At 42.7% G+C, this 18,111-nt stretch overlaps 1 protein-coding gene across 2 annotated transcripts; it reads right to left on the reverse strand.

Annotated features, from left to right (window-relative positions):
- Positions 1-3,507: 3,507 nt before the first annotated feature.
- ANKRD34B (ankyrin repeat domain 34B) lies at positions 3,508-15,603 on the reverse strand. 2 transcript variants are annotated; one of them, XM_069592907.1, is made up of 3 exons: positions 15,463-15,524; positions 13,228-13,310; positions 3,508-5,347 (listed from the first exon to the last, which is right to left on the reverse strand). In XM_069592907.1, exon 3 carries the CDS (start codon positions 5,323-5,325, stop codon positions 3,787-3,789), a length of 1,539 nt encoding a protein of 512 aa, XP_069449008.1. In that variant the 5' UTR covers positions 5,326-5,347; positions 13,228-13,310; positions 15,463-15,524; the 3' UTR covers positions 3,508-3,786. The 2 variants fall into 2 exon arrangements, 1 of the variants encoding a protein (XP_069449008.1); XR_011257446.1 differs by lacking the exon at positions 3,508-5,347 and having other exon boundaries at positions 13,228-13,313; positions 15,463-15,603.
- Positions 15,604-18,111: the final 2,508 nt, after the last annotated feature.

Raw genomic sequence — 18,111 nt, forward strand, 5'->3', positions numbered from 1 at the left:
GTGAACTCCAGGAGATGCTGATGGACAGGGAGGCCTGGCGTGCTGCAATTCGTGGGGTTGCAAAGAGTCAGACACGACTGAGCGACTGAACTGAACTGAACTGATGATAATGCAAGGGGGTCCCCAGTGAATTCCTCATATTCTACCCATATTTATTCCAACCAGTGTCATGAAACCTTTTTCTCCTGTGAAGGAACCAGGAATGATCAGATGGTTATCACAGTTTCCATTTTGGTGGACTGTGATTGAATCCCTTGGTGGAATTGTTCTTCCCTTGAATATCAGATTCCTCATATTTATAGGACCCAAAGCTGTAGGGATAATACAGAATTTTTTTTTTAAGAAATTGAGAAGAGCCTTTTTGAAATGTGTTGCCTGACAATCAAAATTTATATTTATGCCACTAAAGCTAACACTGAATAAACACAAAAATAAAGCTAAGAAGTTGCATGGATGACTGAAATTCAAAAAAGTAATTTCAATCATTAGTTTTCATCTTGTCCCAGTGAATCTAGAATTGTCAATAAGTAAAGCCTTTCTCAAAAAATCTTCAAGGTTGATAAGACTTTGGTGGTTAGTCAATCAAAGGAATCTCTTGTTAAATCTTTGATTAACATCTATCCTCAGCCTATTTCCAAAAGTGACTGTTATCTTCCTAGGATAGGTAAAATATTTGAAATATTTTTGTAACTTCAATTTTCTGGCTTTAGTTGTTTTTCTTAATCTGGAGGATTTGGACCAAGTCAGTCATCAGTCCTTTCAGGATTAAGGTCAGCTGTCTAATCTCAATTGAGTCCCACGGGATGACTTTACAACCAGGCTCAAACAACCTCAGACCCTAAAATGTTCCTAGGATTGACAGAAGACTAAAAACTCTTCCAAATATGGCCAAAAAAGTTTAATACTATTAAATATTATTTTCATGTTGGGATAAGAGTGACAACAAAAGTTATTCTTTCTTAGTTTTCTATTTACTCAAAGAAAATGTATATGGCACAATTTCTTTTCAGATTATGTTAATTTTTATCATTAGTATGTGTACTAAATACTGAAAAGTAAAAAACAGCACTGATACTCAAAATGACATTTAAATCTTTATTGATATCATTTTGGTTATGAACTAATCAAACTACATATTCTTCCAAACTGTATTCTTACAACTTAAAGCCAAGAACTTTTCTCAGTATTAAAACTTCCAAAAAGGGTTGAGTTACCTATAAACATCAGGCACGATTCTAAGTTCTGAACCAAAAAATACTTTTAATGCAATTAATATTTTTCAAAATATTAAATGGAAAACTTCCAGTTTCCATTTATTTTTCAAATAAAAGCCACAAGAAATTAATTACTATGTTATACAACTTGCTTATATCAAGTTATAAAGAAAAGCATCATGTCAATTGCTAGGACCTCAAATTAATACACTTTAATTTTTTTAGGTTCTGTATAGTTTGATTTACTCTTTGTTGTAAAACTGCTAACTTGAAATAAGGACTCTGTATAGACACCATATTTTGAAATCATGTAGCTAATATATCCATAATATTTTATGATAGTAGCATCACATTCATTAATTGTTAGAAATTATTCACAGGTCCTAAATACTAGATGATTAGAATGTCACACTAAGGAAATTACCCTTATTATTCTAATTATATAAATATCTAATAATTATATCTCAGAAATAAAAAGATATTCTTTAATATTGACCAAATACTTAATACATTTTGTAATTAAATTTCTACTGGCTTTCTGTATTTTAGCTAACCTAATATAATCTAATAATCAGTTTTTCTTTTTTACAACAAAGCAAGCATTTAGTTTCTCTTGTGATAAATCCCAAACTTTTTTTTTTGGTTATCTTTAGAAAGACAAGAATATAGTTTGATACAAGAAAACAAGAAATGTTTTTAACAGTTGTATTATCTTGTCATTGGGAATCTACGACTAAGCTTCAAAAAACAATAACAGGGATGAAAAGATACAGAGAAAGAATTCCATAAAATAACATTAAAAAAAAAAAGGCAAAAACTCACTCTAGTAGTTTTGCCTGGAAAATTCCATGGACAGAGGAGTCTGGTGGGCTACAGCCCCTGGGATTGCAGAGTTGGACGTGACTAAGCATGCGCACACTGAACTGAACGGCACTGCACTAAGATATAGTAATAGGTAACCGAACTGCAAGTAGATAAAGCAGTGGATTAACACACTGGAGAAACACGTATCAGAAACATTCATCAGATTCACAAACACCAAAAAGAAGAGAACATCAGCACACAAAGATGAAACTCATCAAACTACAAAAGGAAAAACAAAAATTTTTAAAAAGGAACAAAGAAGAAACAAAAAAATTACCTGGAAAACAAGGTTTACAAAGGCAATAAATACACACCTATCAGTAATGACCTTAAATGTCCATGGATTAAATGCTCCAATTGAAAGATGCAGAGTGGTTGATAGGATAAGAAAACAAGAGCTTTCAATATGCTGCCTACAAATGACCCGTCTGGGGGGAAGGACACACATAAATTTAAAGTAAGGGGATGGAAAAAAGATATTTCTTGCAAATGGAAATGACAAGAAATTGGAGGCAGCAATACTCATTTCAGAAAAAACAGACTTTAAAACAAATGTCATAAAGATAGATAAAGGACATTATATGAGGATTAAAAAAAAAATCTGGATCCACATTGAGTTTATGGACTAAAGAGTTAATATTATTCCAAAATTCCTTCATGTTTTAAAAAAATCAATACTCTATTACACTGTACATATGAAGGCTCATTGAACTATTCTACTTTTGTGTGATTGAAAATGTCCATAATATGAAATAAGAAAAAATGTTCTGTCAACAGCAAATGAACAGAAATGTTCCTTTGACTAATAATCCTATAAATTCAATACTGCAGAAGCTTAGTATCTGGAAGAAGTTTCAGTAAACTCTGTCACAATGTCAAGCAACAAACTAACGTTTTTGTTGTTATAATTTCTTTTCACTGCCTCTAATATTTTATGTATTTTAAATGTATTTTATTCTTGCTTTAGTCTTACTATATTTGCTCTTGGGAAATAGAATAAAAAGCAGAAAAGGTCCTATTAAAAAAAAAAGGCAAAGCAAAAAATAGCACACAAACATTTGGCATAGATTATAACTAGCTTATAAAACTCAGATCTGCCATTTTGACACTGATTAAGCTGACAACACATATTAGCTGCCTTGTCTACTATATTGGTTGACCATTAAAAATATTAATTAGATTGTCACCTACCTGGAGTCAAGATTTTTCAGGAATTAGTTCATTCTTTCTTTGTAGCTTAGGCTTACTGATCATAGAACTTTATAGCTGTTAATGTTTTCTTTTATGATGTTGGCATCATGGCAAATTACAATCTTGAAATGCTTTTTAAAAAATTACTGATTTGAACACAATGTTTCCTAGTAAAATTTTGGCAAAATTGAAAACTCTTAAGTTATCTCCAACATATGTAACCTTCTTTGTTTGCTTATTTTTGTTTAAATTAAAAACTTGGACCACGTAAAGTTTGTTAACTATGGAAGGTTTTTAAAAAAAATTGGTTTAATTTTATTTGAGAGAATCTCTTTTCAAAAATTATCTATTATTTGTATATCTACAGTGCATAGTATGATGGTACACAGTACATTTTGATAACCCCTAACTATTATGAACTATCCAATTAAAAGTTTTAAAAGGATGAACATTTGAATCTTCTAGTTCCGTATTTCTCTGATAAAATGTGAACAAAAATGTATTTTCTAGCCATGTCTTAAAAATTAACTAACTGCTTAATTTGTTCTGTTTGCAATGATTGTCTCCTTAACAACATCTTTTTACTTTTGAATTCTTTGGGGAAAATAGGAACTGTTGGCATAAGCACTTTTTGACCACAAGAAAGAAGGCTGGAAATCTTGTTGCTGACATTGATATCTGATATGGGAGGGTGAGGGTTCACATTTAAGGGTGGCAGGAATCCTGGTCTGGTTTGTGTACTGTTGTGATCTAAAGGGAAAGCTCCTGAACCATGCCTTTCTAAAAGGGCATGAGTTCTCCTGCTCAGGGGACCTGGGGGGATACTCTCCAACAATTCTTTGGACCCTGATAACAAGGAAGAAGATGGCGAGAGAATCTTTTTCTTTCCTATAAGTGCTTTGCCTTCGTCTGAAGCTGCAGGGGTAAGACCAGCTGAGAGCTGGGAATCAGAGCTGTAGTGATTTGCTCCTGAGTTTCTTTTTTGAACTATACTTCTTAGGGTGGAAGCAAATATTGTCTGGTTAGAATCTGGGTCCTGATCCACTGGGATGTCAATGCATTGCTGATTTCCTTCCGAAAAAAATGACTGATGATTTACTTCATCAAATGACATCTTTCTTGAGCTGGCCTGATCAAAGGCTCTTAGCAAATGCGCGGTGTCTTTTACGTCAATACTTTGGTGCCTAGTAATGAATCGCTTGGAAAGTGCCAGCCGGTTGGCTTTGTAAGATAATTCTTCCTCTGGAGTAATATCCTGAAGCTCCTCTTGTAAGGAGGCCACTCTGTGCATTAATAAAGGAGGACTCCTGATCCAGTGAGGAGCCTGAGGGAGCTTGGGCCCATTAGGGGTTAGAGCAGGCTTCCTCACAGGGGAGCCTCGATCCCCAGTATCATCACTGCTTCCTGCAGGCTCCAGATCTTTAAAGCCAAAAAGTGTCGTTTCAGTTTCAGAAGAATGTGAAAGTGGTGATGAGGCTGTTTTTAAGTCTATTTCTGAAGGAGTGGCACAGGTGGCTGGAGTATGACACCCATCCATACCCCCAGGAGGCATATTTAAGTACTGTTTGGTGGTGTGCCTGCCAGAGGGCGATTTTGCTGTCGTTATGATAATGACCTCTTTCCCCTTTGCCTTGCAAGCACTAAGGAGAACTTTCAGGGTCTCTCTATCTTCTGAATTTATAGCATAAACCAGGGCCGAGGAACTAGAATGATCTTGCAAGCTGAGGTCAGCCCCACTCTTTAGGAGCAACGAAACAACTTCAGGACCAGCTTTTTCTAAGCAAGCATGCATTAAGGCAGTTTTCCCAGATTTGTCCTGTATGTTGGGATCAGCATTGTTTTCTAACAGGTACTTAACCATTTTGGCTTTACTGACACTCTGGTGATCAACATGTTTGGTCTTACAAGCAATCATTAAAGGTGTTTCCCCACGGTCATTGCTCTCATTGATGTAGGCGCCGCCTTCCAACAAGAGTCTTGTAAGGCGAAGCCGGCTCTGATGGACCGCTTTAATTAGGGAATTTCCATCACTGGAAATTTCTACACATTCATCCATCTTCAAAAGTCAGAATCAATACCTGGTTATCAAAGAAGATGAAGAACAAAAGATTAGTTGGAATCAATGTCTCAATTTATATTCATGTTGTTATTCACAATTTCTGAAATATGTCTAGGGAAAGAAGACATAAATAAGACTCTTCTTTAATAAATACAGAGCAAAATAGTGAATTGCAAAATTTAAAAATAATTTTAGAATAGTAACAACCTTTAGGGCATTCAAACTAAAATTTACTTTAAAAATCTTCATTGAATATTTATGATATAACACTAGCCTGGTATTTCTCTAAATCCCACATTAACTAAATAATCATCATCTTATTTTCTACTTGGAAAAAACATTTTAAAAATAATATTAAAATGCAAATTTAAGCAAAAAAGCCAAATTTCTGTGTAACTGCAACTGAATCAACTAAAATAGAGCATGTTTATGATAGCTTAATATAAAATACTTCTTAGCATTAAATTACTTAAACATGCTCTTCAATTAAATAGTATAATTAAGATCTAGATTTCCAATTTGAGAGGCATTTTGATGTTTCTTTTAAAGGATGAAAAAATATCTGGACTACAAGATGTTAGAAGAACTGACGTGTCTGACACTGAGATAGGAATGATGAGCATGTGATTATGCATTTTTCTTGATTCCATTATTTAAATCACATACTGACTAGGTTACGGGATTAGCAATGTACTACTGGGTTAAATTTTGACAGCACTCCAAAGGAGTTTTCTAGGCTAAAACAAATGAAGACATGTAGACTTCATAAACATTTTATTGTTATCATTAAAACAGAAAATGATTTATGTTTAATTTATTTAAATCATTTAGATTCAAACTCACTCAACAGATAATTTCATTAGGTGGTAAGAATTATATCTTTATCAAGAGCCAAGGAAATGTTAGTTTTACAACAGTCCTTGAAGCTAGGGATAAAAAGCAAATAAACGTTTATGTAATATTTAAGTCTATTTCATTTAAATTGGTAGCTCTGATAAATTGAGAAGGATTATTTATTCTACTCATTTACTTTTAAGATTAAGGATATTGGACATGAATTTCTATTGGATAGTAAAACAGATAATATATATGACTTCTCAAAAGAAAGAAGAGATGAAGAGAGCAGAAAGAAAGTGAAGAAAAAAGGGATCGACATGTACACAGAAATTAATTCAGTGATAAACAGCTATAAGCTCTTAATATTGTGATGGGCGCTGAGCTATAACGGTACAGGCCCCAGCCCTGAGGAGCTTATACAGCTGTTTGGAACACAGCTGTATATAAAATCATGAGAACACACAGACTTTAACAGTGTGAGGATGGAATGGGGGCTTCACAGAGACCAGCCATTTGAGCTAAGCCTTGCTGACTGTGAAAGAGTTTGGCAGGCAGAAAAAGGGGGAACGGACAAGTAGAGACCACTCCTGTGCAAAGACCTGAAGACTTTAATTAGCACAGTTATTTATCACAGATCAGGCTTTATACCAATACAATAATCAACTTTAGGAAAATACTTCAGCAGATGATTATGTTTAGGGTCATATGGCAGAACAAACACATCTAATTTTTAAACCTGCCTGAAACCCCCTGAAAGTAAAGTTTTGGTTTTGTTTTTTTTTTTTCAGAAAGACATAAACTCACAAAGATAGCAGGAAAAGGACAGAAGATGACAGCAACGTTTTGGAAGCCAGAAAGCAAGCGAGCCAGCCGTAACTGACTCAGCCAACCTGAAAAGGCTGTGTGCCTCGAGTCATCGGGGCAGAGTTGAGAGCTAACCCACGTACACTACAGGATCCTCGGAAGAGGCAACAGTTGGAGGCTCTGGAACTACTAGTGAGCAAGTGGAAAGTACAGCCCTCCTAGAGGGTTAGGAGAAGGACTGTGAGAGAGGCAGTTAGATCCCTGGGACTTGCTACAAGAAGCGTGGTGGTCCTACCTGAAACTTGTTAAATGTGCAAAATCTCAGGCTCCGACCCCAGACCTTCTGAATCAGAGCCTACGGTTCAACTAGATCCCCAGGTGACTTGCATGCACAGTAAAGTTTGAGAAACACTTAGCTACTCCAAGCCACTCGGAGACAGAAGACTGTCATCTCCCACCTCAAAAGATGTCCAGTTTATTCTCCACACACGGTAAAACGGAGAATCTCTGGACTGCGAGACACTGGGTATATCTGAGGACAAGAAAACAGGAGAATAAGTGACTGTATGCTTCTTGTTTAGTCACTAAGTCATGTCCGACTCTTCTATGACCTCATGGAGTGTGGCCTGCCAGGCTCCTCTGTCCATGGGATTTCTCAGGCAGGAATACTGGAACAGGCTGCCATTTCCTTCTCCAAGGGATCTTCCCAGTTCAGGTACTGAACCCTTGCAGACCCACATCTCCTGCACTGCAAGCAGATTCTTTACCACTGCGCAACAACAACGATGGTATGCCTACTGACCATCAATATGAAAGGACTCACAGCACTGCCCCCCTACTCAGCTTCAAGAAGGACCGCAGCCGTATCTTTATTCTTCAGAAGAAAACAGAATAGGCTTCTCTCAAGAATGTGACCTACCAAGGAGAAAATACCTCGAGTACTGATCACGGGATTCTTCAACATGCCGCCCAAATCATCCCACAGGGTGATATAAACGTCACACACATGCTCAAAGCTTCACATTAGCTTTTTAACCCAAGCCCTTTAATCACGAGCCTGCAAACAAAAATGCCTCTTACATTAAAGGTAGAGACCAGAACAAATAGAAAATGTAACCTGGAGAAGTCCAGAAAATGAAAATTTCCAAAACTCATTATCCTCAAAAGGATAAAAAGATACTGTAACCATGAAACAGGGATACCAGTCTATTAAAAAGAATATTCAGAGACCATAAAAAGCTCTCAAAAGATAAAAACATGATACAAACTGCAAAAGTCAATAGAAGGGTTGAATAATAACGTTGATAAAATCTCTAACACAGTCAAGCAAAAAGAATAAAAAGAAAAAAATGAGAAAATTAGAGGACTAGATCAGAAAATCCACGATCCAACTAACAGAAGTTCCTGCTAGAGAAAATCGTGGGGGTGGAGGAATGGGTGAGCAGGAGAGGAAATGATGAATAAGATCAAGACAATTTTCTAGATGTGAAGGACACAAGTTCTTGAATTTAAAGGGCCCAATTAGAACACAGCACAATGGATGAAGACAGACCCTGACCACAGCACATGGTTGTAAATTTCCAGAACACTGAGAACAGAGAAGATTCCACAAGTTTGGAGGCAAGTAAGGGGAGTGGAATGGATAAGTCACCTTGTAGAGGATCAAGAACTACAATGGACCCAGATATATCAACAACAATAATGAGAGACAACAGAGGATATCTTTTTTTTTTTTAATGTGAAGGATAAATGATTCCCAGGTTAGAATTCTCTACTAGCTAAACCACTAGTCAATAATTAGGAATCACTTTCAGTTGAATCCCAATTCACTTTCAAGAATCTACTGAAGAATACTTTCTATCAAGATGAAATGGTGGAACAAGAAAGAAGAAACGAGATCTGGAGATCATCAGAGGAGAAGCAACAAAGATCCCCAGGAAGATGGTGAGATGCCAGGATAATGAATGTGGACAGGCATCCTCTTTGAGATCATACTGCCATTTTACCATCTTGTTAACTTAGGACCAAATGCCCAGGTGAGCCTGACCCCAGTTCTTTACCCAGCTTGCTTTTTCCTCACCATATCTCTGCTCTCCCCTCCATGCTCTGCTTTCTGGGGCAAGCAATGACGCTCATTTCAGCCCTGCTCCAATGTTCTGCTTTGACCTGCTCTGAGATCTGAGGATAAGTCATGGTGTGTGTGTGTTTATGTGTGTGTGTGTGTTAGTTGCTCAGTCATGTCCAACTCTTTGAGACCCTATGGACTATAGCCTGCCAGGCTCCCCTGTCCATGGAATTCTCCAAGCAAGAATACTGGACTGGGTAGCCATGCCCTTCTCTAGGGGATCTTCCTGACCCAGGGATCAAACCTGGGTCTCCTGGACCACAGGCAGATTCTTTACTGTGTGAGCCACCAGAAAGCCATGAACTCAGGAGGAGAAAGACTCAAAACCCACTGCCTTTGGATATCCAGTATCTGGTCGACACTGAAGCCTGCCAGAGGCCTTGTCATGGTAAACCCATGTTTCCCAGGATTCACTCATGACCTTGCCCAGAAGGGCTCTCGTAAACACTCAGGGATGCTGAGCTGAACTGAGATCCAGAGACTGTTCAACTTATCTTCTCCTGAGAACTTTTTGCCATTATTTTGGCAATACTGATCTTCCTTTATTCAACTAATTTGTGCTTGCTACCTAGTTTACCAAAAAATAGTCTACTTAAGGATTATATACAAGTGGGAAACTGGGAAAAAGAAGCAAAGGGAATGATCTACATAATAGTTAAGACCAAGTGACCTCTTGGGAATCAGGAGAATAAATGCACTTTGGGAGGGACACGGAGAGGTTTTTAATATTCACGTGATGTTCTGTCTCTCAACCTGGATGGTGTGTATATAGGTGTCCATTTTATTTTTATTCTTCAAATAGTATATACTTCATATACTCCTCTATACGATACTACTATTCTCTATTGTAAAATGAGACATGTATACAAAGAAGAACATAATATTTATGTAAGAATGTCTCATAATTAAAATTTATAAAGGGCCATATTAGGTTTCAGTTTTCACAACATAAATCACTTTTTGTGGTGTTTTCAATAGTATTTACACCTAGACTTTCAAGGTATTTCAGCTAGTCAGCTCCTATAAACAGTATTCAAAAGGATATACTTATTCATTTCCACTTCAGTTTCATTAATGATGTTAAGCAAAGAACAACCACTCAATATATGTATCTATAAATACAATGAAAGTAATACATAAAATACATCATTTTTGTCCTCTGTGCAACCTTCTAAAAGAGCTATTCCAGAGCCAGATGTACCTGCAACCTAGGAATTTATGGTTGGCTGACAGATTGGGGCCCAATTCAGAGGTCTATTCAGAATGTGAAACATCTGAAAAGAGCTCACATGAGACAGTGATCACAAAAATACCTTCTTTTAGCATTTTTCATATATTTAAATGGATTTAATAAAGCAAAGCGATTTATAGAAATGAGCTGGAACATAATATAAAATATAAAAACTACTCTGTAACTGCCATTCAAGAAGAGGTAATAGTATCAATCATGTAAAAACACCTCTGACCAAAAGTAGCATTTGAGAGAGATATTCAAATGAGAACCAGTTGCCAGATACCAGATTTCAGTATTAAATATAGTTTCTAGTATTGGAGCCAAACCTCTTTTTTTTTTTTTTTTTAAAGTTTTAAAAGAATCTTTTGGAACAACATCCAATTTTTTCACCTATCCTCATGTACAGACCTTTCTTCACAGTGCTAAACCTGGCCACTTCCTGCCATAACTTTCTCTCCCACAGGGAAAGTTTCCCTTTCAATGGGAGAAGAAGGGGAGCTGGCTGGGATGTCTAAGCCAGGCAGTGGTTCCGCCATGGTCCTGTGAAAAGAGAAGATGCTGTGGGCTCCAGGGCTGGAAGTGGCACCACTAGCTGGCGGCAGCTAGCAAGGATGGCTATCATGCGGCTGTAGGCAGATCCCGCCCCTGAGTACTGCCGGCTGTCAAAACAACAAGGCCTAACTTGCTCATTATAAAGACTTCTAAGCTACTGGATCATCGAAAAAGCAAGAAAGTTCGAGAAAAACATCTATTTCTGCTTTATTGACTATGCCAAAGCCTTTGACTGTGTGGATCACAATAAACTGTGGAAAATTCTGAAAGAGATGGGAATACCAGACCACCTGAACTGCCTCTTGAGAAACCTATATGCAGGTCAGGAAGCAACAGTTAGAACTGGACATGGAACAACAGACTGGTTCCAAATAGGAAAAGGAGTAGGTCAAGGCTGTATATTGTCACCCTGCTTATTTAACTTATATGCAGAGTACATCATGAGAAACGCTGGGCTGGAAGAAGCACAAGCTGGAATCAAGATTGCCAGGAGAAATATCAATAACGTCAGATATGCAGATGACTCCACCCTTATGGCAGAAAGTGAAGAGGAACTGAAAAGCCTCTTGATGAAGGTGAAAGAGGAGAGTGAAAAAGTTGGCTTGAAGCTCAACATTCAGAAAACGAAGATCATGGCATCTGGTCCCATCACTTCATGGCAAATAGATGGGGAAACAGCGGAAACAGTATCAGATTTTATTTTTTGGGGCTCCAAAATCACTGCAGACGGTGACTGCAGCCATGAAATTAAAAGACGCTTACTCCTTGGAAGGAAAGTTATGACCAACCTAGACAGCATATTCAAAAGCAGAGACATTACTTTGCCAACTAAGGTCCGTCTAGTTAAGGCTATGGTTTTTCCAGTGGTCATGGACAGATGTGAGAGTTGGACTATAAAGAAAGCTGAGTGCCAAAGAATTGATGCTTTTGAACTGTGGTGTTGGAGAAGACTCTTGAGAGTCCTTTGGACTGCAAGAAGATCCAACCAGTCCATTCTAAAGGAGATAGGCCCTGGGGGTTCTTTGGAAGGAATGATGTTAAACCTGAAACTCCAGTACTTTGGCCACCTCATGCAAAGAGTTGACTCATTGGAAAAGACTCTGATGCTGGGAGGGATTGAGGACAGGACTGTAGCCCCCAGAGGAGCTGTCCACAGGGATTCTCCAGGCAAGAATACTGGAGTAGTTTGCCATTTCCTTCTCCAGGGGATCTTCCCGACCCAAGGATCTAACCCAGGTCTCCTGTATTGCAGGCAGATTCTTTACCAACTAAGCCACTGGGGAAGCCCGCCATATCTCTAACTCACAGGCTATTTAAATAACATAAAACATTTGAAATGTTGTTTTTCTAGAATCTATAAATAATGTTTGCAAACATAAATGGAACTAATAAGTGAACTATGGAATAAGATACCCCTTTAAGGGCATTTTCCTTATAATTTCCAAATACAATAATTTCAGCATTAAAGATATGAGTAACATAAGGTATTAATTATTAAACAGCTGGATAAATTGCTTTTATTTTAAAATTAAATTATCTTTAACAAGGCTCATGATTCATCATGGCATATTTATTCTACTCTTTAACAGCCTCACTCAATCTTCTCCAGGGGATCTTCCCAACCCAGTGATCGAACCCAGGTCTCCTGCATTGCAGGCATATTCTCCACCATCTGAGTCACAAGGATGGTCTCCATCTCCCAAGGCCCTTCTAAAATTACCATTAATTTTTTTTAAAAGATATCTATTCTGAAGAACAAAGAAAACTGAAAGAGGGTAATATCAGATGATCAATTTCAAACATGCTGAGGAGGCAGAGGTGCGGGTGGCATGGTTAACTGCATTAACATAGTAGAAGCTACATTGTAAAGCCCCCCAGGGAGATGGCCCCAGCGAGAAGGGAACCAGTTTACCAGCAGGACCCCGGAAGCTTAGGACATGGAGGTTCCAAATGACACAGAAATTGGCAATGAGGCACAGGGCTGAACATGACAGGATGGTTGGATAGAACAACTGGACCCCCAGAACTTTACACCACCCCAAGTAGACAACCACTCTCCTAGGCAAGAAGTGAAGAGTTGTTCTCTAAACAGTTGGTCAGGAAGGCTTCAGCCTTGGAAGCCACGTGCTGAAAACGGAAGAAACTCAGAGTCTATAGGCTACATGGTGCAATTCCCAGCTCGCCGCCCTGACACCAGGGTACTGGGAGGTAGGAAAAAGAAGTAAAAGGCATTGGATCTCAGAATTATGAGCCCTATTAAAAAATCTCTATAGATAAATGAAGCAATTCAAATCATAACCACATTCGCCCCTCCAGACACCCACTCTAAATGGAAATAGAAAGTTACCTGAAAATGTTATTCAAAATTTCATACTTCACTTATGTCTTTTCTCTCCTTGGATGAGTTTTCTGTCAGCCAGCTGTCAGTTCCTACTAAAGGAAATCAAAGCTATTCAGAGCTACATAAATACCAATAATTTGTTCCACACATCTCTCCCATTTGGAGTCTAGTTTTTTAATTCCCTGTTAAGGAAGACATCCCCACAGTGTTTGTGCAGTTAATCATGTTTCACTGATTATAAATCTGTTAAGTGTTAGGAGTGGATTCTACGCAGGGCAATCCTGTGTGTGTGCATTTTCGCACACACACACACACGCACTCACGCACACAGGACGCAGCCTGCCCTGCAAGGACTGTTGAGCTCTGGCATTTACCTGGTCTGCCCCATTCTGTGCTGAGGTCTGCCCCATTGATGTGGCTGAGAGGGGAAAGGTCAGAGAACTCCCAGAGTTACTTCTCTTACCCTCCTGCTCATCAGGACTTAATAGATGTTCCCATGTTCCTTCTCTTATGTCTCCTTGTATCTTAGATACCGGCTTCCCCCACTTTATCCCCACTTTAGGAATGGGGAAACAGAGGAAAGTAGAGTTCTGTTTTGAGTACCTTATTTGTGTGGTATCTACGGACTTCCCTAGTAGCTCAGCAGTACAGAATCCTCCTGTAATGCAGGAGACGCGGGGTGGGGGTTCAATCCCTGGGTCAGGAAGATCCCCTGGAGGAGGGCATGGCAACTCACGCCAGTGTTCTTGCCTGGAGAATCCCCACGGACAGAGGAACCTGGCAGGTTATGGACCGTAGGGTCGTAAAGAGTCGGACATGACCAAAGTGACTGAGCACGCACAACCTTCATTGCCATCGGGGCCAAGGTGCTTTAGAAGTCATCATGGAGATAACAGGCTTCGTCTTCCCTGTGGCATTTTTCTCCCCAAGCCACCCCTAGTTTTCCTGTCATTCAGGAAGAAATTTTACTTTCCTTTGAGCCTCTTAGTCCACCTCCAAACAGGATCTATGCTTCCTCCCAAAAAGTTATTAATATTTATCTGGCCATGGTGAGGAAGGGCAGCAAGGGGCGGGGGTGGGAGGGGTGTTGGAAATTAACAAATGGGTTTCAAGCAGGAAACTCAGTCCCTCACCTTTGCCCCAGGTTACCCTGTCTTTGTGCTGCGTGCAGGGGACCAGAGCATGCTCAGAGGGGGCAGCAGGCAATGTGTCAAAGCCTGGGGCTCTGTCTCCTCCCAAGTTACCAGCCCTGGAGAAGCTGTTCCTCCGAGCCTCTGTTTCCCCATTCCTAAAGTGGGGATAATATTTACTGACAACGACTGTGAGGGTTTTATAAGATCCTTATATATTTGCCACTTAGGAATTCAATCATGACAGTTTCTTAACGTGCATCACTAAATGTGAATGAATGCTCTGGGCTAGGGGGTCTGAGAATGGGAGCTAATAAGGTGCCTATAACCAACAGGTCCTCCAGCTACTATGGGCCTAACATGGAGAGCTTGCTAATTAGATCCCAGGCTCCACTCCCCATAGGGGGTGCTTCTTGTATACACTTGGAAAAAATCTGCCACAAGCTGGTCCCCCAGTCCCACTTCCTATTAGCTATCAGTCCCTGCCCGAGGCTCCCCACCAGGCTGTCTCCATCATTCTACCTCCAGGGCATCTGAGGCTTAACTCTGCTGCAGGAGCGAAGGGCAGAGACAACTGCCCTGCCTCAGAGTGGACAAAGAGAGCCCACAGGTCTAGAGAAGAGTACAGCCTTGAGTTACAGCAGCCGAGGTACTGGAGGCCTCCTGCCCTACCCTTCCCAGACAGGTCTGAGAAAGTCCAGACTTGCAGTGGGCAACCCAGGCCAGGATGTGGAGGCCAGCTGCACCTGGAATGAGGCAAGCCTGCCTGCCACCAGCAAAATACGTGTCTCCTTCCCTATGCAAGGGAAGGGACAAAGTTAGAACAAAAGACGCCACTGAGATTGTCCCAGGGAACACCATGACTTGCCAGGTAAAGTGTTCTCTGGCACCGGGCTCCTAAGAAATATTTAGAAACGACCCAAGCTGGTAAGGTTTGCTGTCTTTCCCACGCGCACCCTCAAAGGGCTGGTTACTTCTACTACGGCAGGCGACCCCAGGTCTCTGGTGCTGGGCCCTAGGGAAGCTGCACCCCCACACCCCTCTGCAGAACCCTCATCCCCGCCAACCCCGCCTTCCCAGCACACACACATAAAGACATGCAAACCTATACCTCCAAGTCTCAGGGAACCAAGGTGATGGGATTTCCAGGCTGCCGAGGATTCTGGCGGCGTCTTCACAGTCCTCGCGGCCTCCGGAACGGAGTTGTTGCCTCAGTTTTTCCCGAGAGCGGGGAGGGAGCGAGCCCGAGGAGCTGTCGGAGAAGGGCACAGGAAGGTGACTGGGGCGACAGCGTCGGGACACCGATGGGGGCGGGGTGCGCGTTTCGTCTCCTCTGCTCCGAGCCAGGGCACAGCTGGCAGGCTGAGGCGATGGCCATCCACGAGAAGGGGTTCTGACCAGAGTCGCTGCGGAGCTGTCCCCGCACCGCCCGCCCGGGGGACACGGCCCTCCTTCTGGGAAACAGCACGCCCGAGAGGAGAAGCCATTGCCCCTCTGCTGGGGACAGGCGCACCTCTGGACCCCTGTTCTCCGACAAGGGGCCTGGGGTCCTGGTGCCAAAGCTGTATGGCCCCAACAGGCTCGGGGGGCCCGGCGGCCGGCCCCTGTGCGACTCGCATTTGTGAAGACAGCGACTGCAAACGGCTCCGCAGCCCCAGCTAACCCGCGCCCCGCGCCCGGCCCGCACCTCCCACAGCCAGGCGGCCGCAGGCACCTGCGGAGACGCGCCCAAGTCTGCCCCTCCGACCCGCGCGCTCTGGCAGTCGAGCGCGCGCCGTTCCCGCTGCGGCGCCGACCCGCGCCCGCGAGGCCCCTGCCCGAATCCTCTCAGATACCCTGCGGCCGCCGGCTGCCCTCATCACTTCCCCAGCGCTGCAAGGCCGGGAAGGACGCGAAACTCGCTCGCCCGCGGGGTCCGAGCCCGCGCCGCCGCAGAGCCCCCGCCAAGAACGGGCGGGGACTGCGGGAGGCGCGAGTGTGGGTTTGGCGAGTGCGGGTTCCGCGGAGCGCGCCCGGCTCGGCGGGGCAGGGTCTGTGGAAAGGACCCTGCGCTCCGGCGGCCCTCGGTGGGCGCCAGGGCTCCGCAGTGTCAGGGCGCGGGAGATGCCGGCTCCCAGGGCCCAAGTATACCCGGCGGGGCGCACGGAGGCCCTGGGCCCGGGCTGCGCGCTCCACGCCCTCCTCCCGGCAGCCGACACGCAAACCAAAGTTTTCCTAAGTGCAGCCCGCACAGCCGGCGCCGCACACTGACCTGAGACGCGCTGTCGAGTCGGCGGGGCGCCTCCCGCCTTCCCGTTCCGCTCCGACCCTTCGCGCCGGTGGACCCAGGGCGCCGTCCGGGCTGGGATGTTGTCTCCGCTGGCTGCACCGCCGCTCGAGTCGCAGATCCCGGTAGGTGCAGCTCTGTCCCCGACCCCGCTCGGCGGAGAGATGCGGGCAGCGGACCCGGAGCTGCGAAGCGTCGGGGCGGGGGCCGGGAGGCGCGCACCTCGCCAGAAGCCCGGGCTGCGCCTCGTTTCCGCTGGGAGTGACGCGCGGGTTCTGGGCTGTGCTGCAGGTGGGGGCGGCGGGGCCAAAGTCTGTTCCGGCCCCGGGGGCCGAAGTGTGGCCTGTGAAGCCCCGCCTTTTGTCCCCTCGAGTATCCTCCACCCGATATCCTCACACCCCAACCCGGCCACCGCGCTTTGGCTACAGCGATCTTTGGCTCAGAGCAGGGGAGGCAGGGTTTTTTCCACTGCAGGGCGTCGGTCTCCCCGACATAACTGCTCTTGGTTCCCCCTGTCCATATCTGCATCCCTCCTTCTAGTTCGTATCCACACGGCTGGTCCACGCGTCCGTCCCCCACGGGTCTCTCGTCCCCTTTCCCGTCCCTGTCCCCTGTTTTGGTAAAGCCAGAATCTCACTTCAGGTTGAGGCATTCATGGGAGCAGCTGTTCTTTCGTTTTTGTGAGTTTATGACTTGATTCTAGTGTTATCAAAACATTAATACATATTGACGTATATTTTACCTGTGAAGCGACTCTATGGAATTAAAAAGAGACGAATTTTAAGAGAAGCAATGATTTGAAATCATTTATCAGGAATCACCTGGTGGAGAAAGGACCGTGACGGTCTTTTATGGTTGTTCAGATGACATCAGTTAAACATAATTTGTAGTTTAGAGTTCTTAAAGGGGGAAAGTAGGTTTAACTCTGAGCGGATTATTTAGAAAAATAATCTGCTAAAATTGGCCCTTTGGTAAGTATATGTTAAGTTCATAGGTTATTTTAACCTAGAGTTGAGCTCTACGGAGCTGGAGTCCTAGGTTTGGATTGTCCGTTGCCCACATCCATTTGTTTGCGGAAATCAGAGGTCACAGGAAGGGACTGGGCAAATTTGCATGAAGGCACAGGTCTCCTTTCCCCCGTTAAAAAAGTTTTTATTAGTGTATAGTAGATGCTTGGAAAATACCCTGATTCTGGGAAAGATGGAAGGCAGGAGGAGAAGGGGACGACAGAGGATGAAATGGTTGGATGGCATCACCAACTCTATGGACATGAGTTTGAACGAGCTCCAGGGGCTGGTGATGAACAAGGGAGGCCTGGCCTGCTGCTTCCATGGGGTCAAGTAGAGTCAGACACCACTGAGGGACTGACCTGAACTGAACTAAACTGATAGTAAATATTTAATAGGTATGCTTTTCACAGTTTCAATGATTTTACTTATACTAATGCATCATTACGGAGAAGGCAATGGCAACCCACTCCAGTACTCTTGCATG

The sequence above is a fragment of the Ovis canadensis genome, chromosome 5, assembly GCF_042477335.2.
Source record: "Ovis canadensis isolate MfBH-ARS-UI-01 breed Bighorn chromosome 5, ARS-UI_OviCan_v2, whole genome shotgun sequence".
NCBI classification, from domain to species: domain Eukaryota; kingdom Metazoa; phylum Chordata; class Mammalia; order Artiodactyla; family Bovidae; genus Ovis; species Ovis canadensis.